Here is a 27,939-nt window from a genome sequence, read left to right as displayed (position 1 = left end):
GAATAAATCTCTACCTGCATCATTCAATTGCAGTGCAAATGACAAGTATTAAAAATTCACTGTATGGCCACAGCCTGATGATGTTTCTGCAAGCTGGAATTCCACTGGGAGGGACCAGGCTCATACGGGCTCCCTGCTGAGGAAAATAGAGTTGGATTCACACCCCTGCATCTCAAAGAGCAAGGGAAGTGTTTTGCAGTAGGGTAGTAAAGAGCTGGATAGAGATGCCATGGTGTGTGTAGGAGGAGGTCCTTTCTGAGCAGTAATGTTGTTTGCTTTAGAGCTTTTATGTATAAATGGTAAAAATAGAAAGTGTTGTTTTTATTGATGGTGGGTTTTTTTTTCTCTTAGGCTTTTTGCTGTAAAATGGATTCCTGTTGCTATTGCATTTACACTTCCTTTTGGCAATCTAAAGAAATGTTTTTACTGAGGGAAACAATGACATGCATGATTGGTTTGGATATTGGAAACCACAGTTATTCCAGAAGCACTTAGACTGTTCTGAGTAAACAAAAGCAACGGTTGCAGGTCATGCTGGAGAAATTTTATCTAAAATAATTTCTCTCCCATGAACGCTTTCCAAATCAGATATGTTTCAGTGGGGTGCAGAGCATTCTCAGTGTGGAGAAGCACTTTGGAAATGAGCTTGGGGGTCTGTACTTTGCCACCGGAGACCATGGATGAATTGCAGGGAATTGTCCCCACGTGTGCTTGTCAACAGATCCCTTAGGAGCAGCTGAAGGATGCTTACTGGTGGAGTAGTGGAAGAAGAGAGCTCAGGAAATGTTGGTGTTGTGAGCTGAGTCCCACAAGGATTTTGGTGTTGCATATGAAAGGAGAATCGTGCTGTGAGTGCCAGGGAAGAAGCCATGACATGAGTGCTGGCCTTTGCTTGTCTGTAGCTTGATGCTTAAAAAACACTTTTGATAGGTAAATAGCCTTTCAAACTGGCTTTGGAAAGGGTCTGTCTTTCCTTTCTATGGCCCAGGACGTGATGTGGTTATCAGTTTCTTTCTGTACATGGTATTAGTACAAGAGCAGTACAGGATCTACTTGGGAAGAGAGGGTCCCTTGCTTCTCCCTGTCCATTCTTTATCTCTCTTTAGGAATCTATTTCACCGTTCCTGCTGCGTGAGCTTAAAATGTGAAGTAAGAAATCTCTTCAAGGTCACATTCCTCCTCAAAACTATTGATGGTTTTTTTCCTAATCCCATTACAAGGTCCCTAGTATCATTAGACGCAAGCGTTACTGTTTAAGCTTCATTTGATAAGCTGATGAAAGGGGGAGGAAAAGGCTCCCTGATGCAGAAAGACATTCAAGTGTCTACTGTAATGGTACACGATCAGAAATGGTATAATCTGCTTAATGCCGGCGTTTTGGTGGCCTGGTGCAGTACCTTTTGTAGAGCAACATAAAAGGCAAAGGCGTGTAGTGGTCCTGATGAGTACTTCAAAAAGAAGGAATGGCTCATACAGGAGAGCTTTGAGCTGCTTCAAATTGTTATTGTTTTACCCCCAGAGTCTGAAAGCAAGAATCTTGCCTATGCTATGAGCTCCCCCCTCTGGCATCAGGATATTTGTGATAACATCAAAGACCCTGAAGCATTAGGGAAGCATATATTTCTGGAATAAGGTCAGTGGTAATTTCTTATGAAAGTGTGATACTCAGCCTCCATACCCAGACTGCAGAGAGCACCGCACTGGTGCACACCTCCATCCGTTTGGGGATGGGAGGAAAATCAGACTCTACTTATTGTAAGTTTGACAAAGCGGGTCTCCAGTTCTGATGTCATTTCAAAGATGTCAGTGGCCTTATAAGCTGGCCTTGAAATGGTGGCTGCTGGGTTGGTGTCAAAGGGGACGGTGCCCTTTTGTCAATGTCTTGGAGTCTCTAGGCTTGTTCATACAGAATCCTGCATTTGCTGCTGTAGCATTTTGCTGTTCCTTTGTATAAACCCTTCATGTGTCTAATTTCATGGGCCGTTTCTCTCTGTTAGGTGCTTTGCCTCTGGGTCACGGTTGTAGATTCAGATGTGGTTGGATCTTCAAGGATTTGGGCAATTAGAAAATGCTATCATGTATTTAAACAGTCTGGGAAATGTTTTTTATGAAGTGTGGTGCTGGCTATACAGAGCTGCTTGGAATGACCTTATTGTTAAGGCACTTTGAGAAAGGAGTGAGATCTAAAATTCTTTCAGTTAATTTTGACAAATGCAGGAAATTACACTTGGTAAGTTTCTCGATAGGCTTTTCTAAGTGCAACATCATGGCTGTTCCTCCTAGGTCTGTTTAAAAGCCTTTTATGTATGATAAATTAACAATACTGGGTTTAACTGCAGCAGATATTTTTAAGCCTCTTTCAGTTCACGTGCCTGATGCTCATTGGTGAATCACTTGTGCATGATGCCCCTACTACAGTGGTGTGCTATGGGTGGAAGTTTCCCTACTCTTCCTCCTTTTTTCAAGTCACTCTCATGAAGTTTTTAATTATCTCCATTGATCAGCGCAGATCTTTCACTCACTTCTATTGAATTTCATTGGTGCTTGTGTTAGTTCTTCTCCACTATGTTGCATTGTTTGAAGGCAGAGTCTTCCATTGCTAAATTTCTTTCATGCTTTTGGTTGCAAGTTGAATAGTAACCTCCATTGTGCAAGTTTTCCTGGACTTATTTTTCTACCCCATACAGCACTGTTGTTGCAGACCAGCAGCCGCTGCAGCTGCTGTGTAGCTTACTGGAAAAGTCATAGAATCATAAAGTGGTCTGGGTTGAAAAGGACCTCAAAGATCATCCGGTTTCACTCCTCCTGCCATGTGCAGGATCACCAATTGCCAGACCAGGCTGCCCAGAACCACATCCAGCCTTGATATAAATATATTCTCCTAGGATTAGGTGCAGTTTGTAATGAATAATAATAAAAAAAAGATGCAGGCTTGTAGTTCATTATGAAAATATGTGGTAGTTTGCAGTTTAGTCAAATCATTGCATATGTGGAACACGTGGGTCAGTCTGTGACCAAGTCTCAGTGTGTGCTGGACTTAAGGCAGAGGTCTTGAAGTCCTTTGCTCAGTCCCTGGGATAACCTTGGGTGCAGTTACTCTTCACTAGGATTACAATTTGAATCCCAAGCTGTACGAAGTTCTTATTTTGTAATACTTTGCCATAAAGTCTCTGTTCATGGATCCCATTTAGGTTGATTTGTCTCTTCTGTACGACCCTGTACGTAAACTGCAGGACACGTACTGCTAACAGAGCTGATGTCTTTGCAAATGAGTGGAAATCGGAGGCTGGAATCATACTTAATTGAAATACATCTCAGGTCAGTGTGAGTATTCAGCACCAAAACCTAGAGCAAACAGCACTCACAGAGCAGACATACTAAATTTACTCCCACCAAAGAAGTTTTTATACTCTTTGCCGGTGATAATTGATGGACTGTACCCTGGAGGGAAATAAATCTATGCAAAGTCAAATTTATAGAGAGCCCTTATGTTTATTTGTCAGCATGACACTGTTGTTACAGGGATAAACCAAGCAAGCAGAAGAAAAGCTGACAGGTTGAAAAATGTTGTCTCCTATTTCTGAACTGGACTCCTGCAGCTTTAGGGCCGTAAAACTTTCTGTCTCATTGTTTGGGACGAGTGGCTTGGAGAGCTGGAATTTGCTAAGGAGCTGAGGGTTGGGAGATGTGCAGGTGTTTTGTCAGGAAAGGATCCCAAAGCATTTTTGTTCTGTGCTGTGGGGATATTGCACGTTTTTGTCAAGTGCCTGATTAAGTTTGACATTTGAAAATAGAACTTCACGCAGAAATAAGTACTGTACTTCTGAGTATTTAATTAAGATGTTTAGTTCCTGTCAAGCCTGGTAGTTTCTCTTCCCTGTTAAGGGCAATACGTCTTCAACTGCTGAAATTTCAGAAACCTGTACTTAACCTTTAATCGTCATTCCATTTACATAGAAGTCTGATTAACAACTTTTAAAGTTCAGGAGCTCCAAGTAAATGCAATTAAAGCCCTTTTGGAGTCTGTTATTAGGAGCTGGCATTTAATGAAGACTGAGGGCACACTACTGTTACCATCTACACTGTAGCAGGATGTCTTAAGCAATTAGTTGGAAGCATGAAATACACGAAGTGTGCTGTATTATCCGTGAGTTAACACGGATGGTATTTAAACAGCATGTTGCCTTTTCCTCTCTTTGCTGCTGCTGTGTTGTATGTGCCAGTTTGAGTAGCAGAAGCTCGTGTGAGGTGGGTTAAATGTCGCACTGTTTCTCACATGCATTACAACTGCACATCTCTTCCATGGGAAGGAGGATGCTCTGAAAGGTGAATGTGCAGCAGGCACTAAACATGAGTGAATGTGTCCTCTTTCATAGAATCATTAAGGATGGAAAAGGCCGCTAAGATCATGCAGTCCAACCATCAACCCTACCATGCCCTCTAACCATGTCCCTCAGTGCCACGTCAGCCCTTTTCTTGAACCTTTGTGATTTAAAGATGCTTAGCCTTGTTTCAATTACAAACAGAAGTTTCCATCTGTAACTTCCTCCTCTGCAAAATGTGCAGAAGCAGTGAAGTTTCACTAAATTATAATTGCACAGTGGTAATCTGCACTCAATTACCTGTTCAACTATTACACTCCTCCTTGACCTTTTTACATGCTACATGAACAAAATAGAATCCAGTCAAACTGAAAGACAGGGTTTTAAACATGCAGGGAAATACTTCATTTTGTACAGTCTATGAGGCAGGTGGTAATTATGCCATTTGGATTAACTTTATTGCTTTTTGGACCATTTTAGAATACAGTTGGTTACTTACCCATGCTCTACATCACACTGAACCTTATGAATTTTACAACTTCTCATCAGTCATATCAGAAGGACCATGCACTAAAGCTACACGTGTGCATCTATATATATATAGTATACCTTTATACACATATACCTGCCTATGTATTTTTATGTAGTCGTTAAACAATCCTAAGAATTCCAAATTACTGCCTAGAGGCCAATGGGGTTTACTTCTCAGAATTTACAGTTGGATTCCCCTGGTTTCCAAGCATTTTTCAGTCTCTACCCAAGCTGTGTAAATGTGTAGGTCTCACTGATTCCAGTCATAGTCTTGGCAGATGATACATCTGCTTTACTATGGAAACATACGTCAGCATTGCTTTTCTTTTGAGAAAATGAATAATCTGATTTCTTGTGCCACCCACCTTCATTCTTTTGTTTTGTTTCTTTGTGTGTGTTTTGCTTTGGTGTGGAGGTCTTGACATCGAAGTGAGGAAGCAGCCTCATTCCTTGGGTCGTTTCTGTAAGCTCAGTCTGTGTTTGCAGAGCAGCTGATGTGCATGGAGAAAACTAAGTGCTGCCCATTTGTCTTATGACCCAGCTATTCAAGTTGACTGTTGGTCGCTAGAACAAATACCAATGGCAAATTTATTTCTCTTTTATTTAAATAAATAAATGAGCAAAACTACTGGGAGAGCTGTAAAAAATGACCGTCCAGCTGCTGTTCCTTTTGTGTAGGCCAAACGACTGCATTTCAAAGCAAACATCTTAAAACTTCATGCATCAGGAAACTGAAGATGACCTTCACCGCGTACCTTTGTATGAGCTGGTAGCAGATTGGTGGTTATATGGATATTAAAACAACTGAAGTTGGGAAGTAATTGCAAAACCACCTTTGAGGACATGGAAACAGGAGCTCTGTTTCAGCATCATGTGCCTGCTGCACCTTGTAGAAAATAATTTTCCTTCTGTAACATGTTTCTCATCAGCTTTTTCTTTTAGCTGCTTATTTTCAGAGCCACAAGTGTAGGATGAACCTCCTACTATTGGTGCAGTAGGTGAGTAGGGATGGAGGTAAGATCTGCAAACCCTGTGCAACTTAGTGACATTTTTCTTGGTGCTTGTAGTAGGAACAGGGTTTCACTTGAAATCTTTTTGATTGGATAATGATATGTCATAGTGCTGTTGATGCATCGGAGGGTTAATTAGTAGAAAACACTGCAGTTTGAATCGTTATGCTGTGTGTTTGCTGCTGAACCCAACTCACTTTCCTGCTAGCTGCATAAGCTGTTACGGCAGCTTTATATGGAGTGGGAAGATAAAATGAATGCTGGTCAGCACTGGTTCATTCAAATGACCTACAGCCCGATGATGGTGGTTGCTCTGAAACGTACATCAGTATATTATATCTCAAGTGACTTCAACTTATCTACGCACCAAGTGCAGCCAGAGCCTGTGCTGCTCCTGGGCTGGGTGTGAAGTCCTCAGACATTGTCAGAAGTGTACGAAATGCAAAGGTTCTGGCTTTAAACAACCCACAGCAATCCGGGAAGGTGTACAATCCGTTGCCAATTAAAACAGCTTTTAAGAAGTTCTGCGTTTAGAGTAGTTATGAGGTTTGTTCGCCTGCTCCCTGGAGGTAGATGCACGTTCACAGGTCTACAGCAATAGCTGTGCTAATTGACAATTAGCATTGATAATGACTCTAGTAGCACTGGCAGTGATAGTATTATCTAAATAGTTCTGGGGTTATTTTTTACTTTTTTTTTCCCAAAAATGAAAAACAGTAAGAATTTTTGCTTCTTGTTCAGTAGTGGAATTTGGGCAATGCCTTGAGAGAATTAATTCTTGAAGGATTTTTATTATTATGTTTCAGCTAAATTAATTTCATGGGCAACAAGAGGATTAGATAAATCAGTTTGCACAGCATTAGGTGGTATTCATGGCACCTGAAAAGTCGTTTTATTCTTTCTGACTTGCCTTCCTGCTTTGCCCTTTGTTGTGTTTGCCATATGTTGCTCCTGTTCTCAGCATGGTACAACTTAAGCAAAAAGCTCAGTGCTCTTAGAATTCAGTCAACCTATTGTTTGGTGGGTTTTCTTGGTTAAATTCCACAATTACTGCAGCATTTTAATTATTAAAAATTTTCTTTCTGCAAATTACTGTGTAATTAGCTATAGACTGCTCACACTGAGCACCACAGCTTTTCTTGCCTTTTTCTGGCACTTTGCTAGTAGTTACATCCAGTCTCCACAGCTTCAGTAATGATACCATTTTTTTTGTGTTTACAAAGAAGCAGAGTCACAGAATGGCTTAGAGTCATAGAATCATAGAATGGCTTGGGTTTTTCTTATAGTTGATTAAAAAGCCTGAGCTGGAGGCATAAAATCAGAATTGGTGAAAAATGATCTGGAGGAAAAGAAGAATCAGAATCACAGAATGGCCCAGGTTGGAAGGGAACTCAAGTATCACGAAGTTCCAACCCCCCAACCACAGGCAGGGCCACCAACCTCCACGTTTAATACCAGACCAGAGTGCCCAGAGCCCCATCCAACCTGGCCTTGAACACCTCCAGGGACGGATGGGGCATCCACAGCCTCTCTGGGCAGCTGTTCCAGCACCTCACCACTCTCTCTGTGAAGAACTTCCCCCTGACATCCAATTTACAACTTCCCTCCTTGAGCTTAAAACCATTCCCCCTTGTCCTATCACTATCTATCCTTGTAAAAAGTTGTTTCCCCTCCTTATTATAATCCCCTTTTTGGGAAAGGGGACGTCAAAGGTCATCAAGCTCCAACCCACAGTAAGTGCACTTCACAGCACTGCATGGTTCTACTTTTACTACCCCTGAAGTTGTCTACAACTCCATATCATCATCTCAGGGATGTCTGCACTGTGGTTTGCTGTCACCAGGCATCTCTTTGCTTCCCCACTGATCTGGGGGTGTGTGTTATAATTTGAACGCTCTCCTCTGTTCTGTTTGTAACCAACTTTTCTTGTTGGATTCCCGTTAGGAAATCTGTCTTCCACTTTATAATCTCAGCTTCCTGTTCTTTCTGCTAGCTCCAACTTTAATCTAACTCCAGAGCATTCTCAGAGGCTGATGTGGTGCAGGAGGAGTGCAGTGTGTCAGTACAGCTGAAATGGCAGAGTTTCTGCAGGTGCTCACTGTGACAGAGCAAGGAGCTGAAAATAGATCTCATTCTGCTGTGTGGTGCTGGCAGTTGCAAACAGGAGACACAGCCTCTATTCTGAGAGTGGGATTTATTTTGTTTTGATTTTTTTACAGCTTCCTTGGAGCAGAAGTGATGTTTGCAGTTTCTTGCCCAAGAAAGACGTGGGCAGAAACTTCCTCCAGTGCAAACCTGCTCACAAACACAAACATTAGCAGTGGCTGCTTTAATATCCTGTATCAATGGAGATAGTAATTAAAGGTGCCGTGTAAGAACAACGCTTTGAACATCAATGGCTCCGTCATGGAGGAGCTGGAGAGCTGGCACTAAGTGCTCCCATACCTTTATTAAGATTCCCAGGCTATAAGGCCAAATGGAGCTGCTGTGATCCTCTTGTCTGACCTCTGCGTAAAACAAGCCGTGGTACTTTCTTGAGTTAATTCCTGCTTGAAAGAGGGCACGTCCTTTAGAAAGCTGTCCAGTTAGACTGGGGGAGAGCTCAAAAAAAAGTAAAATTAAAAAATCAATGACAGAGAATACAATGTAACCTTTGATGTAAGTGGTTAATTATGCTTTGGAAGCGTATGCCGAACTGCTAGTGGAAGTCTGTCCAGCTTCAACTTTCCAACCTTTCAATTTTTTGTAAGAAATTCATTAGTGAAGATTTTTCTCATCAGTTCTGTGCTCTATGGTACGTGTTGCAGGCTGATCTAGTAACCTCTCAGCCTTCCCTTTGCGAAGCTAACAAGGCTGAGGTTGTGATTTCTTGGTGTGTTCCTGGGAGTTGTGCCTTGCAGCCGTTTAATAACTTCCAGGCTTCTTTTGTGCACCCCTGCCCCATTTTTGCCTGTTCTTCCTTTGTAGGAGTGCCTTGGTTTTGTTTGGCCTTCCAAATGTGTGACCTGATATGGAGAGAGTGTCAACTTTTACTTCTGACAAAGCTCCGTGCTCTGTACATCCACTTCCAATTTGCTAATTAGTTTCCATTGTCACAATGGGAACATCTCTGCTGCTGTATATCTTCATTACCAAGTTTTCTAGTCATTGCTTTATGCAGTAGTCCTGTAGGTCAAGGCTTTCGTTCTTTTTCTGTAGGTGCAGAGCTTCTAATTGTTTCTGTTTTAAAAATGAAAACATTCCAAGCTTAGTCTGTAAGTTAGAAGATTTCTAACCATTCGAAAGAGGTTCTGGAACCGTTATATTTTGCTTGGAATACAGAAGACAAAAAAGAAACGAGGAATTAAGATTTCTGGTACTTTGCAAAATCCACTTTTGATGGCTTCCTCCAATTTTTGCTAAGATATTAAGTTGCTTCACTAAGCTGCTGGTTTCTACTGTAGTGGATGCTGTGTTTTCTTCCATTGTTTTGTTGTGTCCTCAGTGAAAATAACTTCATCTGTCTGGGTTTATTTCAAACCAAATTAGTCATCCCTAAGGAATGCTGGTTAGCCAGTCTGTTTTCTGCAAGTCCTTTTTGCTGGACATGAATTCTGCTATTCTTTCTTAATTCTTTTTTAATAGAGTCTTCTGTCATCCCTTCTTTAATTATGTCCCTGATCAATATGAGGTGGAGAGGCCAGTAATTACCTGTTCATTCAGTTTACCCTTGTAAAATTCATGGTATGGTGTTAGTTTTCATTAGATCTTCAAGATCCACCAAATACGTGAAGGCGTAAACTGTGCTCATAGTGTAGAGAGCTTTTCAGGCAGGTTTAAAGGTTATTTCAGTATATCAGAATTCCAGTCCCGGTCTTCTGTTAGATCTTGCTGATTGAAGTCTGAGTACATTATGGCATCCAAAGGAGGGCTGCAAAGATGGGGAAGGGTCTGGAGGGCAATGTGTGTGAGGGGCAGCTGAGCCAGGAGTTGGACTCTGTGATCCTTATGGATCCCCTTCAACTTGGTATGTTCTGTGATTTGGTAGCTACTCTTCAATGACTTCATGCATCAATGTTATTATAATGAATTGCTATCTCATGGTAATTACCTACAAGGAACATAGTGAAACAGAGCTTTGAGTGTTATGTTTTCTTCCAAAATTTATCAAAATACAGAAGGGTTGTTGTTAGTGTAAGTGTCTTGGCATTTGGTTGCCTAAAATATCTGTTTTCTGGAGGTCCCAATGCTGCTGTGCCAACCAGAGCTGCTTGAGATGGAATCATTTCCAAAGGTAACCTGTGAGAGAACGGTGATGTTTTAGGGATCCTGTTTTGAAGCATGATTTTCAACTGTTCATCCTTCATCATTCACCTTAATTCAGAGTTGGTGAGGATAGTTAATATCTATGTACAGCTTTTAATTAATGTGATAGAACTTACTATGAGCTGAAGCCTCCTATGTAAATCCTCAGAAGAAGCACAAATGAATCATAGAATCACAAGGTTGGAAAGGACCTACGAGATCATCTAGTCTAACCATCTACCCATCACCATTACTACCCACTAAGCTACAAAACCATATCTCATAGCACCTCATCCAGATGCTTCTTGAACACCATCAAGAATGGTGACCACACCACATCCCTGGGCAGGCCTTTCCAATGTCTGACCGCCCTGTGAGAGAGAAAGTTTTTCTTTATATCTAATGTAATCTCCCCTGGCACAACTTGTGGCCATTTCTTCTGTCACTCTGTGGCCAGCCATGTTTTCTTGCCTGTGTTTTGTTCATAGTCTTGTTCAGCTTCTCACGAGGCTCAACCAAAAGTTGAAGTTGTGGATCTGGAGAGGTACAGCATGTGCAGTCAGTGATCAGACATAGAAGCAAACTCTTCCTCCATTGTAGTTCAGACAGACAGTGTACTGCAGGCTGCTGCCAGATCGATGTGATAGACAGGCCACGTGTACTGATATGACCTTTCAAAATTGGAGAATTTAATTACGCCTCCAAATCCATAAATATTGCCTTTTTAATACAACATTTATATTAATTTTCTTTTCCAAAGAGCAGCTGGATGAAGAATGCTTTGTTCTCTTGCTTTATGTACAGCTTTATTTGTTTGACATCAATATAAATACAGTACAAGGATGACAGAATTCGACCACTGAACAGAAAGTCAAAAGTCCTTGTTACAGATGAATGGGATGTTGCAAGCTTTACGGTCACTCATACATCTTGCTGTATGTCCATGTGATTAATGCCTAACAAGGTTTTTGATTGATGGCTTAGCAACTGCTAACCAGGTGTTATGGGACAAAATGCTGAAATCCCTTATTTCATTGTTAGGGAAGGCTCTGGTTCACTTGGATAGACAAAGATTTTTTTTTTTAAGTGGATTTTTAAATAATTTTTAATAAGTACATGGCTGTGCTACAGCTGCCATTGGAACATGATACTTAATAAATTCATCTGTAAGCACTAACTTGGATAACTTGGACTGCCTACATGGAAGGAGTAAAAGTGAGGCTGAGGATGTTGGGCCAAGGCCATGTAGGGTACAGAGAAATGAGAAAGTAAGTCTTCAGGCTGTTTTTGAGGCAAGATTTTAAGACTGTCCCACATACAAATAGGATTGCTTAAATTATAAGGGTTTTAATCTTCGTGCTGGAGTTATGAGCCAAATGCACTGTATGCTGTAGATGTCTCCTGTCTTAACTTCTCTCCTGCTTGGCTGTGCATTGTAACCGCTCAGCCATGCTTACACTTAATGACTTCGTTCTGAAGAATTTATGTAACTGTTGAACACGGGGCACTGGAGCAGAAAGAGCTTTGATCTGTCTAGCGTGGTTTTGCTGCAGTTGGATTTTATAACTTAAAGATGAACTTCGAGAATAGTTACCAAAACCAGCGGTTTTTGCTGCTCTTACAGCTTTTAGCTTTTTAGGGACTGACGATGTCTTGCTCTGCCTGCCTAGCAATGCCATAATTTTCTCTTTTTCCTAAAGTGTGGTGTTGCCAGAACTGTTCTGAGCATCTCACCACAACTGATCTTTTGTTTCTCTGTTTCCCTTTTAACTTTACGCTCCTAGCTCCAACTTCTCTCAGTGTGTTGTAACTTTTAAGTACTGTATTGCACATTTCACGCCTCCTAATCCTGGTTATAAAGCAACATCAGAATCATGGAACCCATTATCATAGAATGGTTTGAGTTCGAAGGGACCTTATAAATAATCTAGTTCCAACCCTCTGCTATAGGCAGGGACACCTCCCACCAGACCACGTTGCTAAATAAGTTTCATCCATAACGTGAGAACAAATTGCTAAGTGTTTTTCTTTTTTTTTTTTTAACTTGATTAAGTTTGAGGGTTTAATTACATTTTTGTGGTGATTTTAAGGTTGTTAATTCAAGTAGAGGAGATGAAATGCAAATATGCGAGTACAAACGGATTTGGTAAATTACTGTTAAAAATTAGCACGGTGATTATTTTTCCTCCTAACAATGAGCATACATTTTAAAAGCTTGTGCTCAAGTAAAGTTTTAATTGAGATGTTTTAGGAGTTGAACTTTCTTTGCATTGGTATTTTTTTCTTTTTTAAGCAATTCTGAATAATTTCTAATTAGGGGAATGATACCATTTGCCTAGATATTTATTACCAGGCAATTTGTATAGACGTAGCACTGCACTGATGCATTCCTTTCATTATAAACAAGTCTCTTTGAAGGGTTCTGACTTGCTAGTTATTAAAATGGATCGCTTTACTAATAGCCTCCACGTAGGTAAGAGTTTTCTCAATACAAGTAGTGAATTTCTTCACACAGTGTCAAAAGTTAATTATAAGGCATTTCTATCTGTCTTAAGACCCAGAAATTAAAAGTGAATGACTTGGAATCTATTTCTGCTTCTGCCCCATGGAGTTGCCTAAACAGCACCAAATATCAGACCTTGATTTAAGGCTGCAGAGGCTTCACAAAAGGACCCTGTTCACAAACAGACCCCACACCCCCATACTGGATCTATTGAGTTAGAAGAAAGTCAGTTTTAAATTAAGTTATCAGAACTAATGGCTGGGGTATTTATATTTTCAATGACTTAAAAAAGACGTATGGTTCATTTAGGAACTAATAAAGGGCAATTTTTGCAGCATTTCCAGATTTTTTTCCAACAGCATACATGACCCATACATCCACACAAACCCACACATGCATGTTGTATATTAAGATGTACAAATGTGCATATGTATGGCTATAAATTTTCTACAAATATAAAAGGAGTCTTTGTAACAGAACATATCAGTATTGCTGACCTTTATGTTTGTAAGAGCTGTGGCATGTAATCAGTCTATAAAGGCCAGCCAACAGCCCACCCACCATCTCCCTGCTGCTGCTACTGCTGGGAATCAGTATGGGGGAGGGGTGGGGAATTCACAGAATCATCTACTTTGGAAAGACCTTCAAGAATATCAAATCCAACTATCAACCTGACCTACCCCATCCCACTGCAAACTGTGTCCCTTAGTGCCATATCCACTTATCTCTTAACTAACTCCAGCAATTAGGACTCCCCCAATTCCTTGGGCAACCCATTGCAATGCTTCATAGAATCACAGAATGGCTTGAGTTGGAAGGGATCTCAAGGATCATCAAATTCCAACCCCTCTGCTGCAGGCAGGGCGACCAACCTCCCCATTTAATACCAGACCAGGCTGCCCAGGGCTCCATCCCACCTGACCTTGAACACTTCCAGGGATGGATGGGGCATCCACAACCTCTCTGAGCAGCCTGTTCCAGTACCTCACCACTCTCTCTGTAAAGAACTTCCCCTAAATAGAACAAATAGAATCATGCTTGACCACTCTCTGTGAAGAAATTTTTCCTGATACCCAATAAACTCCCCTGGTGCACAGTTTCCTCATGTGCCATCACTTGTCACATTAGAAAAGAGGCTATCATCTCAGGTTGGTCAGGGTTTTGTAGCAAATTCAGTTGATCAAGTAATGCAAGGTGGGCTTTTATCAAAACACTGACATACAGGTCACTAGGGTCTCATGTCTGAAAATACAGCTGGCTTTCTGTTAACTAGAATTTTTGAGATTTTTCATGATTTTTCCAGTCCTGTAGAGTACTTATAGATATTGGCTGTTCACATTACATAATAACGTTGCTTTATCTCGATTGATGTGGTCCTCTCCCTTCTGTTTGCAGATGCTCCTGACAGAATACCTGGATATGAAGAACACCCGCACTGCCTCGGAGCCATCCACCCAGCTCAGCTATGCCAGCTCTGGGAGAGAATTTGCAGCATTCTTTGCAAAGAAGAAGCCACAAAGGCCTAAAAACCCTTTGTTCAAGTAAGTGCTGGGATGATGTTGAAGCTGTGTAATCTTCCTTCATTGCCTTGAATATTGTATGAGCTGGCTGATAATTGCAGTTTCACAGTGTAAGTAGGGTGTAACTTTAGCAATGGAGATTTGATACTCAATGCTGAAGCCTCAGTAAGGTCACTGTTATGGATTTATTGCTGATTTTTAGAGCTTAGCTCTTTCAGACACATCACAGTGTTGGGATCCCTTTACCCAAGCTGCTGCAAAGCATGTGGCACTGTGTTCTGCCTATCTTTGTGCACAGCATGTTCAAGACCTGTGTTAAAGACAGTGATAAAAGGGACTGGACAAAGAGAAATTAAGATAACTGTATAATTACTTGATGGACTAAGTGGTTAATCCTATCACTAGCTTCTTTAATTCAGAGTTCAAAGTGGAAAGAAAGAAGTGATTGAGGGGAGACCATAAGAGGATGAAAGGGTAGGTGGACAAGGGAGGGATTTAGGGTTCTGAATTTGATGTGCACGGATGAGGAGTGAGGAGGAATTGTTGGTGAGCAGAGGAGAAACCACCTTGTTAATACACTGAGATTCAGGTGAGCTTTGCTGAATTTTCATCTCATTTACTGACATCCAGTTTTCTTTGGCCTCTTGAGGGTTTTGAGGAATTACCAAAATGCGTTGTTTTGACAGCAGGGGCTCTGTGCTGAAAGATCATGGTTTTGATCTGATGCTGCAGCTCTGCTGGCGTAACTATGCGTGTGGCTTCCTGAACTCAGCACTGCCAGAATAATCTTTTTAATGACTTTTCTTTTTTCACGACGACACTGTTCTAAAGCAGTTGCTAAGGGAGCATACAAGTTTAATGGTCGATCTGAGGGAAAGGCAGCAAAGGGAGTGGTGTTAGGGAGTATCAGTAGCTTGGGGCAGCAATCTTTCCCCCATGCTCAACTGCAGCAGAAACAGCTTATCTGGTGGGTAGTCTGGACTACAAGCTGCTTGCAGGGCTGTGAGCTGCCTTTCACTGCTCATTAGTTCAGTAGTGAGCATTACAAGGCTTTGCTCTGCCACGTAGAGAGAGTTCAAGTATAAATTAAAAAAAAATATATATGTCTACTGAGATGTTTGCATGAAGGAGGAGGAATTGGAAGTAAGAGCTTGTGGTTTCCCCATTTAGTTTTCTGGAGATGGGCAACTGGGTGACTTGAATATACAAAATCCCATTTGTAAGTTGGAGTAGATCATTAACATGATGGAGAGTTAATGCTCCATCATGAAGTTCCTAGAGGAACTTCAGTAATGGGAAAGGCTGAGTGATTGGAAATAGTAGTAATTGGAAACTTTCAACTCTGTGACCTATTTACAGATTGTTCATTGGTTTTTTTTTTTCCAACTAAAACTTGCATCTATCTTGGTTATCCAGAACTTGCTGGAACTCTGCTTTCTTTGCCCTATGTGCATGGATATAGCAGCTTTATTCTCGTAGTACCTCCAGGCTTCAGTTATAAACTAGTCTTTTGCACTTCCCTCTCACAGGTTTAGCTGTCTATATAATCTCTTGTTATTAGGAGGTTAAACATTGTCTGTAGGATGTCAGGGGTATCTCCTGCCACCCTGTCAACCCATGGTTATTCCTCCCCACCTGTTTTTTAACACTCCCATTGTTATTTGGGTCAAAATTATGCTCTTTGAATTTACCCTGTCTTACAGATCTCTGCTGGAGCAAAATAGGGCTGTTCACCTTTTCATTTTGTATCTGTTCTTGGGTGTACTTGGGCGTTTAGGCTTGTGGAATACGGATGCTCTGTTTCACCTACGGCAATTTAAGCCTGTATATTAGTTTGTCAGCAGAGAGTGAAGGTAGGTGTAATTGTTTAAAGTGAAGGTGACTAACCTCATAGGAACAGCATGTCTCTTACCACTCATGGTCCTGTCACCAAGTCATTGCTGGCACTGTGGTGACAGCAGCGTTTATTGGGATCTCTTATTTGGTTATCTGTCTTCTGTCAGCTGTCACCATATCTATGGAAATCTCAGTTGAAATGGAATTTCTCAGTCCACTGAGGGATGTACATGTTTGATGGAGTGTTATTCTTGTCTTCTCTCTCATCTTCAGTGCTTTTCACATCGGCTGCAAGGTTCTTTTTGTGCCTTTCCATTAGCTCTGTCCAAATCAGATGAGCCATCCACTTGTCATCAGAATATCTGCGTTTAATTCCTCCCTTCAGAAGTCTCTTAGGGCAGAGCTCCACCTTGTGTTTTCCTCGCAGCTTGATGCAGGTATTTGTGCTGTGCCCTGTGATAGCTTGTTAAAAGCTAATTTTCTAAATACTGAGTACTTTGGCTAGTTGTGTGCTTATGTGTGTGTGTGTGATGTAGCAGTAGTAGAAAGAGTGAGGACTCTTGAATTGGGTCTCGCAGTCTGGAAATCAGTAGCTGGCATTTGGAATAGACTTTGAATCATTCCTTATCCCTAAAATAGGTACAATTTTCAGGGTGGAGGGGAAATCTTGATGGGTTTAGTTGTTTAATGTTGATTGAGAAAGTAGAACTTCAGGTGCAGAGTTCTTCGGCAGACCAGATAGGTAGAGTCATTGTAAGCCTGGCTTTCTTTTCCAAAAAGGTGCCACGTGCATAGAAGAAACATGTGCATACAATTGTGGAACGGACATTTAAAGGTCATTTCATCCAATACTCTTGCAATCAGGGGCACCTACAGCTTGGTCAAGTTGCTCAGTCTGCACCATCCTGACCTTGAGAGTCTCCAGGGATGGGGCATCCACCTGCTTTCTGGGCAGTGCTTTCTGCTGCCTCACCACCCTTATTGTAAAAAACAAAAAACAAAAATACTTTTTCCATATATCCAGTCTAAATCTCCTCTCTGATAGTTTGAAACCATTTCCCCTTGCCCTGTCACAACTGGCACTGCTGAAGAGTCTATCTCCTTCTTTCTTATAGCCCACTAGCCTCATATTTGAGTTGCCATCTCCCTTGCAGATCAGATTGACAAAACCGAGATTGGGCATTCTTGGGAAAGGAATGGATTGTAGAAGCAGTTGTTGAATACCCAACAAGTTAGTCTTATGCTTGACTATAAGTGTGTGTAACTCTGGAGGTTGGTGGCCCTGCCTGTGGCAGAGGGTTGGAACTTGATGATCCTTGGGATCCCTTCCAACCCAAGCCATTCTATGATTCTACGTTTTAAAGAACAATACGTGCAAGTTTTGCCACTGGAGGACCAGCATGAGGATAGGAAAGGATTATGAGAGCAGAAACCTTGAGTGGAAAGAGGAGCGTGGAAAAGAATGGATCAAGGAAAGAGAGCTTATAAATGCTCACCTTATGTGAGCATTTGAAAATGTAAGCATCACACTGTCTATGGGGCATGATACCTTTTGAGTGTCGTCCTGCTTGATACTGAGGCTGATTCATTTATCCTTGGCAGAAGCACCTCAACATCTTGTGGTCTTCACCATGAGTTCTTGAGTTCGCTTTGACAGTTTGAAAATGCTTTGTTCCCACTGACAGTGGCAGAACTGCCCAAGCTGGATACAGAGTGCTGCTGCTGACCTCAGGCTCCTTGGGTTCCTTGGTCATGGGACATTAGACCACAGGAACATCCAGCTCAAATCATGGCAAGCCCAGAGCTGTCCTGAAATGCTGCAGTGTCATTTCTACTCTCAGTGACAAACAGTGTGTTAATGGGGCTCCATTGGTTGAAAAGTGTCTCTTCTCAGATTGATCCTTGTAAAGTATTGGAGCCATATGATGAATAATAATTAATTTTTAGTTTCAATGAAAGTATTAGTTAATAATTTGTGGCTTTACATATATGCCTGTTAACAATTTATATGATACTAACATCACTTTGGTTTGGATTTTACCAATGTTTTGAGGCCATTCCTATGTAAAATGATTGAGTGTTTCCAGCTGATGGCTCGGAGGAGCCACCTCCATGCCATGCAGGCAGCTCTGTGTCATTTTCCAGCAGAGTTGCACTGATTGGAAGTGCCAGAATTTGGTTGCAATGGCGATCAGATTTTATAGGGAAAGAGTGGTTTTGTCCGCATTGATCATTTTGCTCAGATATGCAGGGAAGTGCATTTTGTTTAGAGCTGACTGGTGCTTACAAGAAGGCTGACTGGATTTATATATTTTTTAAATTACAGGTTTGAGTCCTCCTCCCATGCTATTAGCATGAGTGCCTATTTGCGTGAGCAGAGGAGGGAGCTGTACAGCAGAAGTGGAGAACTTCAAGGTATGAAAATAGATACTGTGAAAGTTTGAATAATTCTGTTATGTAGTAACTGAGCATCTCATCTGTGCTACGTCACAGACTTAATACCTCTTTAGTTTGCCACGCAGCTTGTCTAAATCACTCCAGTTTGGTTTATTCTTGCTCTACGAAGCACCTGGGCTTCTATTTATGCCCTTTGCACTTCCAGCTAAAGGTTCTTGTCATAAAACAATAGGTGAAATATGAACAGTCTTTCTGTGAGCATTGCGTTTGGGTACTTGGAGTTAATGTTTGCTTCTTTATCTGCAATTTATTTCCCTGTGTCATGCACTGAATGTTATACTTCTCCTGGATTACTGTGGGAGCGAAACTCAATCGCCTCACATTTGAAACATGAATTTCCATTGGATGGACTGAAGTGACCGATTCTTCTTTTATACAGCACTTAAAGATGAAGAGTTAAAGTGTTTGAAAATGGTGAATGTGAGGCACTGGACTACTCGTGTTGGTTTATATTACTTGTGACAGATGTTCTTTGTACACAGAAAAATGTTCTCTGAGCATGGTGTCATTTCATGTATTTTTTCCTGGATGTCTTAATTCACTGTGAGGTCTTAGTTTTGAGAGCAACAGCGGGGAAATATCTTAAGACTGCCGTGCATTGTATAGCAGGATTAATTTTTTTCTGCATCATTCATTGGAGTTTCCTATTGGACTAATCAAAAAAAGAATATACTGTAGTCTCTGAAGAGATGGACAAGGGTAGAATTTCTCCCTGAAATCTTGCACGTGGTAATTCTCAGATGGCTTCTATTTGAGGATGATTGGTAACTTACAGTTGTAATACTGGATGCCTTTGTGTTCCCTTCTTCCTTTGGTAATTTAGTTATGCTCAACTCCACCCGAAGGAGTGGAGTAAGAAGCACTCAGAGGTGTACAGTGTTTTTGTGGACCAGTTGCTTTGACTTAGGTGCCTTTACAAAGGGGATCTTCATATCAATGCTCAAGTACGTAATGACACTCTGGCTAATGTTCAGACACTTTTCCATTTACTGGAAGGAAGAATCTGAGATAAAAAGACGTGGGCAGCAACTGTCAACTTCAGGACACGATAATCTGACAGCATATAAAAATAAAGTGAAGATACTTGTCTTTCAAATTATCATGTTATGATGATCTTTCAAGACTCAGATTCTCATCTTCGAAGTCTGTCACCTGTACTTGAACTTGAGGTCATCTGAACGAAGTGATCCAGTTCAGCAGGGTCCTAAGTGTGAGCTATTGTTTGGCACAGATGCTGAATCTTCTCATGGTGCAGTGGCCATTACTGTCACACCAAACTGAGGATGCGTTTTTAAACCGTTCCTTTAGGTTTGGAACTTGCTACTGCTGTAGGGCATAGCCGTGTTTCTTAAGAGAGCAACTCCTCATTGATAGAAGACAGTTGTTGAGGCAGCATTTGCCATGAGCTGAATATTGTGAGAGTTTTCAAGAGAAGAGTGTGAAGGAGATGTATGCAGACTTCCAGCCTTGGAGCTAGTGTGGGGTTGGGAAGAATAAAGCTTATGAGCTGACAAAAGAGGAAAGGACAAAATACAGGAATTAGCATGGATAGGGATAAGATGGTATTGCCCTTTATGGATGAATTGGAAGAGCTGGAACGTGATGCAGTAGGTGACAAAAAGTCAATGTAGGGAGTCAACTGGGACAATGGATGAGATGACTTTGCTAAGAAATCTTTGCTGTTTAACCATCAAGAAAAGTTTCCCTTTGAACTTTATGTTAAAAATGTACTATCTTCTCTTTCTATTATAAGCTGCTGTTCCCTTTTAGGTAGCTCATTAATCTTCCTGAATCCCAGACCTCAGCAAGATCTGCATTTTGATTTTTATCCCTTTTAAAGAGGAATACAATTTAATTGTTCAGTCAGGTTACTGGAAGGCAGGCGTGTGACACTCTCTCTTCTGTGAATGCCATGCAGTTTCTCTTCCTTGACAGCCTTATCCACAGGGATGATGTATCAGTGGCAGCAGGAGGAGGGTGGCTTGTTAGGACATCTTTTTCCTGAAAAGATCTTCAAAGAAACATGTGCATAAAATAAAATAAAGAAAAACTTATAAAAGTTTGGTCCGTGCCAACTTTTTGAAGTAAGAATTCAGTTTAAATGGCCTTAAAATGTGCCAAGATCTGAGCAATGCTTTGTCATTAACCTCTTCCTTTTGGACTGAAATAACGCAGTGCGTAAAGCAGACATTATCCCTCAGTGGGAGAAAGGGAACTTCTGTAAGTGGTTTGGAGATGGAAGAAATAGTTCTGGCACCTTATTCCCCTGGAACAGTAAGAGGATGACTTAGGCCATGTATTTTTCCCTTTAAGTTGGACACACAAGTCATTTGACAGCTGTCATTAACAGAAAAAAACAGAAGCAAGTACTTAACTGCAGTGTCTCCTTATAGACTGACACAGATGTGCTGCCCTGGGATGCTGTCAGAAGTACAATGTCATTAAAAAAAAATTACAAATGAAAAATGATCATTATAAAGTTTCTCATTTTTTTTTCTTGCTTTTTTTTTTTTCCAAGAGTATGCCTTGCCCATGTGCTAGCAAGGCAATTTACATTTTCCTTCTTTGAGTCCTTCTGCCCATTGTCAAATATGATGTTCTTTTTATCATAAAAGTATAGAATGGCCTGGGTTGAAAAGGACCACAATGATCATCTAGTTTCAACCCCTCTGCTATGTGCAGGGTTGTCAACCAGCAGACCAGGCTGCCCAGAGCCACATCCAGCCTGGGCTTGAATGCCTCCAGGGATGGGGCATCCACAGCCTCCTTGGGCAACCTGTTCCAGTGTGTCACCACCCTCTGTGTGAAAAACTTCCTCCTGATATCTAACCTAAACCTCCCCTATCTTAGTTTAAAACCATTCTCTCTTATTTATGTGAAGTCTTAAAGAATGGGGGTATATTTCAAAAGCAAATACATTTATTGCAGGAGCAGCTGAATGACTACTGCTCGGTTCATTGCAGATGTGTTCTTTTCTCCCTTAATAGTTCTTCTTCATTAGCTACACCTCTCACCGTGTCTGACCAGCAGATTCATCCCCCTCACTTCTTTGCTCCCAGCACACGCTTGTGTCCCCAAACTACCTGCTAAGCAAAAAGCAGCCAGTGCCATGGCTGGATCCAGCAAAGTATACACCATGCAAGCAGCCCTGTGCCATGGAAGCCCTGTGCTGGTAGGTCCAGCAGCATGGAGGGCTAATGAATACTCACTGAAGCTCTTTCTTCTCTGGAGGCACACATTTATCCCACTGTCAGGTGCAGGGCTGTCTGTTTCCACAAAACCTCTAAGAATTTATTACTTTTAAGATCTATTCCCTGTCACGTTTGGCTGAAATTGGCTCTCCAGCTCAGTTGTTGTGAGGGTGGAACAGACAGAAGATCAGATAACTCTTCTTTTTGTAGGAAACTTGGCTAAAACATTGCTGTATTTCATTGCAGAGGTGGCTGCTTGTCAGTGACTGTTGGAATGAATCCCGTGTGTGCCTCTTATTTCATTCCACTATTGCCTTCAATTACCAACAAATCCTTGGGAACAGAAGGAAAGTGTGGTCTCTTCGTGTGGATGGGGGGAGTCAGGGACTGCAAGAAGGCAGTAGATGGCTGGAGATGGTCTGCAAGGGCCTTGTTTTTTTTCTCATTAAGTTGGGTGTGATTGGTGTCAGGAAAATGTGGCTTCAAGAAAAAATTAAGAGGAAAACCCACTTGTAGTCTGGATAACATCTCTGCATGTCTGGATTTCTGGATTGGTATTCTGGCAATGTTTAAAGGCACCAACCCTACTTTTAATTACATTGTACTGAGCATGATACACATGTGTTGTGCGTACCTAAAAGGCTTTCATGTGGTCCAGCAGCCTTCACCAGCACAGCTCCACTGTACAAGGATCTGGAAATCTGTCTTCCAGTTATTTAAATGTCTAAATTTTGCAAAGCTGTGGCCGGAGCTGTGACAGGAGCACTTTTTTCTAGATGTGTCAGGTATTGTTTCAGAGTCTTGTGGCCATAGGGAATTAACACAGCTATGTTCACTGTGGCCTCAGTTGAATTTATCAGCAGAAATGGTAAAAGATGTTTTTATACTCTGTGAAAATCTGTACAGCTTTGAGGGTGCTGATCAGCATGGAAATAGCATCCGGCTTCTGTTATCTCTACGAGTGCAGGCCCTGGTAATTCCTATTGAGGTCAGTTTTGCCTGTGTTATACATCTGGGACATTTTTAAGAATGAAACGTGAAGTGCTCCTGAGCAGCTGTTGTTCCTATGGATGTTAATGGACTCCACAGCTGCTCATCACCTCTTAAAATTTGGGCTTCTTAATGCTTTCACCCCAGAAGATCAGCACAATTCAAAATTAATTAAACCTCTCCAGGCCTTTGTGAAGTAGGATTTTACTTTGAATGTAGCTGTGCAAGCTGAGTGATGAATCGAATCATCCTGGGAGGGGTGGTAGAGCAGAATTAGTCCTAATTCCAGTCCCAGTCTTCTATTAGATAGCACTGATTGAAGTCTGAATACATTATGGCATCCGAAGGAGGCTACAAAGATGGGGAAGGGTCTGGAGGGCATTATGTATGAGCCAGGAGTTATTCTCTGTGATCCTTATGGACCCCCTCCAACTTGTGATTCTATGATCCCTTGCAGTGCCCCATGAGAAATCACTGCCTGCATGTACTTTTGTTTCCAGGATGGTATACAACTCTGTACAAGAACTGTTTCATAATTTCTACAAGGCCAAGTGCAGGGTATTGCCCTTGGGTCAGGGCAATCCCAGATACGTCTAGAGACAGGGAGAAGGACTCATTGAAAGCAGTCCTGCAAGGAGAGACTTGGTCCTGGTAGATGAAAAACTTAATATGAGCCAGCAGTGTGATCTTGCAGCCTGGAAGGCCAACTATATCCTGAGCTGCATCAACAGAGACGTGGCAGCAGGGAGGGAGGTGATTGTCTCCTCTACTCTGCCCTCATGAGACCCCATCTGGAGTACTGCACATGGGTCTGTGGCCCCAGTCACAAGAAGGACACAGAGCTGTTGGAGCAGGTCCAGAGGAGGCCATGAAGATACTTGGAAAGCTGGAGCTCTTTTTGTATGAAGAAAGGCTGAGGGAGTTGTTGGTGTTGAGCGTGGAGAAGAGAAGGCTCTGAGGAGACCTCATTGTGGCCTTCCAGTACTCGAAGGGAGCTTATGAGCAGAATGGGGTGTGACTTTTTACATGATCTAATGATGACAGGAAAAGGGGGAAGGCTGTTAACTAAGAGTGGGAAAATTTAGTTTGGATGTTAGGAAGAGATTTGGCAGTCAGAGGGTGGTGAGGCACTGGAACAGGTTGTCCAGAGTGGTTGTGGATGCCCTATCCCTGGAGGTGCTGAAGGCCATGTTGGATGGGGCCCTGGGCAGCCTGATCTGGTGGGAGGCAACCCTGCCAATGACATTTGGGTTGGAACTGGATCGTCTTTATGGTTTCCTCCAACCTAAGTTATTCAATGGTTCTATGGTTTGTGCTCTCACTGTCTCTGAAGGTAGGGCAGTGCTGGCTGTACAAGGCAGCCAGAAAGAAGTTGACTTCACAGAGAAAGCATTTAATAGAGCACAGAATGAAATTCATGCTCCCAAGCTGTATTCCCCCAACTACCAGACAGACTTTGTGTGCTGAACTGAAACAGGAAAAATTCTGCTTCTTTTGAAGCTATTTAGCAGTTTCTGTCTAGGATCCCTGTGATGCAACATCGTTCTTTCTGTTTTCTAAAAGTTTTGTTCAGTTTCCGTTGGATCCTGCTGGAAGTTTGGACTGCGGGTGAATGGTTTGGTTCAGGCATAACTAACATTACCTGCTTTCTCCACGTTGAAAGTCTCAAGCATGCTCCAAGTGAATCAGTAGGAAGACTACAGAACTGAGGGTTTGTTATGCCCTAAGGATGGCAAATTGTTCTGGGAAACACAGGTCTCTTGCAGTGAGACTGTAGGTACTGATTTATTTCTTTATTTGTTTATTTAAGCTTATTTCTTGTTAGTAGAACCTCTGAAGATTTTTTTTTCTTCTTGTTGGCCAAGAGAAAAATGGAAAGCATTGAACATCCCCATGCTATGAATTGGAGATGGGGAATGGGGCTGGGTTACTTACTGCTATGCTGTTTTTAAGTATTCTTGATCGAAGGCTGAACATTTCTTAGCAGAAGGTTTTAAGTAATTAAGGAAATCAAAGAGAAACCCAGCTAATTAAGACTTGGATGCTAAGAAATAGCAGTGGAGGCAAATGCTATCTAGTATGACAAGGGCACAGTGTAAGGCCAGGTCCAAGGAAAATGCAGTTATTTGTAGGTGCCTTGTTCCATTTGAATTCACCAAAAGGCTGCCGGAGGGAGCCAGCTGTGTGTGCTGCTGACAAAAACGAATCTTGACACTTTGGATAATGAAAATTTGGTTCAGCACCTTTTAGAGATGTATATGATAATACGTTGTCAGTCGGAGGCGGTGAGGAGGGGGGAAACGATATCACTCTTGTCTGCTTAAAGGAGATGTTGTGACAAGTGGACAGTCCTAGTTAAAAATCCCCTTTAGGAAAAAAAAAATAGAGGGATAACCCATTGAAGAACCCAAAGTTGGTGATGGGGGGGAGGGGGAGGTGGTTTGATGTCAGGCTCTTCCTGCCACGCAGCTGCTTTGGTCTCCCCATGGTGCAGAGGATCACAGTTCTCTTTGAGCTGGGGGAGGGAGGAGAGGGGAGAGAATCGCTTTTTTGTGGTTTGACAGTATTAATGCAATCATCTCGTTCAGACCTTGTAAGCCCACTTATTATTTCCTCTGCGTGTGTTTTTTCTGGTTTAGCGGATTAGCTGCACTGTCTCTTCAAAGGCTATCCAATCAAGAAGGGGTTATTAAAACCGGGGCGCTTTATGACTGAGAATTAATTAGAGCAGCATTTTCATGCAAAACATCCAATTTTTTGATTAGCAATGGAGCAGGGCCGCAATTAACACTCTAGGAAGCTTAAATTTCCAGCATTTTGATTCTCAGGAAATGAGATTATCAAACTGGGGTCAGGCACTTGACAGCAGAAGGGGGATTATGTGTAAGAAAATAATTTGTTTCTTGATTTTGCCTCTGAGATTGTTATTAAAGTTATGGTGAATTCAGAGGGAGGCAAAGAGTGGAGGGAGAAGATTCCAAAAAACGGAAGCAGGAGAAAGCCTTGGCTGTGCTGCTGGTGTCCTCCTTGCTGTGTCGAGAGCTGTCCTCATCCCAGTGTTAGCAAGTATGCTCACTTTGCATTTCAGTGACAGCAACAGGTTTCCATTGCTTCCTTGGGGTTAGGCTGCATCCCTAACTGATGTGTTTTGAGAGTTCTGCGGTGGTTTTTAAATATTCAAAATATTTGCATCCTGGGAAAGGAGGCAGTGTGTGTTCATTTTAATAGACAGGCTGCTTTCTTTTCTGAGTGTGTGGTTTGTGCATTTTTAAGCTATTTTCTGATCCGTTGCAGGTATCTGAAGGCTTGTCATAGAATGATAGAATCACTTGGGTTGGAGGGAGCCTCAAGGATCATGGAGGTCCACCCTGCCCTGCTGCAGGCAGGGCCACCAACCTCCACGTTTAATACCAGACCAGGCTGCCCAGAGCCCCATCCAACCTGGCCTTGAACACCTCCAGGGATGGACGGGGCATCCACAGCCTCTCTGGGCAGCTGTTCCAGCACCTCACCACTCTCTCTGTAAAGAACTTCCCCCTGACATCCAACCTAAATCTTCCTTCCGTCAACTTCAAATCAAACTTAAATGCTGCCTATCCTCCTGCTTCTGCTTTTAGTGTGACCATAAAGTTCAATTACACAGAATCACAGAATCATAGGGGTTGGAAGGGACCTCCAGAGATCATCGAGTCCAACCCCCCTGCCAAAGCAGGATCCCTACACCAGGTCACACAGGTAGGCGTCCAGGTGGGTTTTGAATATCTCCAGAGAAGGAGACTCCACAACCTCCCTGTGCAGCCTGTTCCAGTGCTCCGTCACCTCACCGTAAAGAAGTTCTTGCGCACATTGGTGCGGAACTTCCTATGCTCCAGCTTCTGGCCATTTCCCCTTGTCCTGTCTCCGCACACTGCTGAAAAGAGTCTGGCCTCGCCACTTTGCCCCCCACACCTTAGATACTTATAGACCTGGATCAGGTCCCCTCTCAGTCTTCTCTTCTCAAGGCTAAACAGACCCAGATCACTTAGCCTTTCTTCATAGGGGAGATGCTCCAGGCCCTTCACCATCTTTGTGGCTCTCCGCTGGACTCTTTCCAAGAGATCCCTGTCTTTTTTGTACTGAGGAGCCCAGAACTGGACACAGTACTCCAGATGAGGCCTTACCAGGGCAGAGTAGAGGGGTAGGATGACCTCCCTCGACCTGCTGGCCACGCTCTTTTTAATGCACCCCAGAATGCCATTGGCCTTTTTGGCCACAAGTGCACACTGCTGGCTCATGGCCAACCTGTCGTCCACCAGGACACCCAGGTCCCTCTCCGCAGAGCTCCTCTCCAGCAGCTCATCCCCCAACCTGTACCGGTGCATGCAATTATTCCTCCCTAGGTGCAAGACTCTACACTTGCTTTTGTTAAACCTCATCTGGTTTCTTACTGCCCAGCTCTCCAGCCTGTCCAGGTCTCGCTGAATGGCAGCACAGCCTTCGGGTGTGTCAGCCAATCCTCCCAACTTCATATCATCAGCAAACTTGCTGAGGGTGGCCACTACCCCCTCATCAAGGTCATTGATGAAGATGTTGAACAGGACCGGACCCAGCACCGACCCCTGGGGAACACCGCTGGTTACAGGTCTCCAACCAGACTCTGCACCGCCAACGACAACCCTCTGTGCTCTGCCAGTCAGCCAGTTCTCAACCCACCTCACTGTCCACTCATCTATCCCGCACTTCCTCAGCTTCGTTATAAGGATGTCGTGGGAGACAGTATCAAATGCCTTGCTGAAATCAAGGTAGACTACATCCACTGCTCTCCCCCCATCCACCCAGCCAGTGACAACATCATAGAAGGCTACCAGGTTGGTCAAGCACGACCTCCCCCTGGTGAACCCGTGCTGACTACTCCTGATAACCTCCTTTTCTTCCAGTTGTCTGGAGATGGCATCCAGCACAATCTGTTCCATCACCTTTCCAGGGACAGAGGTGAGGCTGACTGGCCTGTAATTACCTGGATCTTCCTTCTTGCCCCCTTTGAAGACCGGAGTGACATTGGCTATCCTCCAGTCTTCAGGCACCTCCCCCATTCTCCAAGACCTCTCAAAGATGATAGAGAGCGGTTCAGCAATCACCTCTGCCAGCTCCCTCAGCACCCGTGGATGCACCCCATCGGGTCCCATGGATTTATGAACATTGGTGTTGCCTAGGTGCTCTCGGACCGCCTCTTCCCTGACTAAAGGGAAGTCTTCCATTCCCCAGACCTTCTCACTAACCACCAGGGCCTGATTTACAAAAATGATTTGTAAATCA

At 42.6% G+C, this 27,939-nt stretch overlaps 1 protein-coding gene across 2 annotated transcripts in view; it reads left to right on the top strand.

The window, feature by feature from the left end:
* The window catches only part of EXOC4 (exocyst complex component 4), a 402,320-nt gene that overhangs the window by 88,511 nt on the left and 285,870 nt on the right, over positions 1–27,939 (top strand). For both annotated transcript variants that reach the window (XM_031605115.2, XM_031605116.2), the window contains exons 8-9: positions 14,046–14,191; positions 18,333–18,421. In XM_031605115.2, the coding sequence (XP_031460975.1) occupies positions 14,046–14,191; positions 18,333–18,421 (235 nt within the window). The remainder of the gene's footprint in view (positions 1–14,045; positions 14,192–18,332; positions 18,422–27,939) is intronic.

The sequence above is a fragment of the Phasianus colchicus genome, chromosome 1, assembly GCF_987193195.1.
Source record: "Phasianus colchicus chromosome 1, bPhaCol1.hap1.1, whole genome shotgun sequence".
Taxonomy (NCBI): domain Eukaryota; kingdom Metazoa; phylum Chordata; class Aves; order Galliformes; family Phasianidae; genus Phasianus; species Phasianus colchicus.
This window is presented reverse-complemented; position numbering and strand designations above follow the sequence as displayed.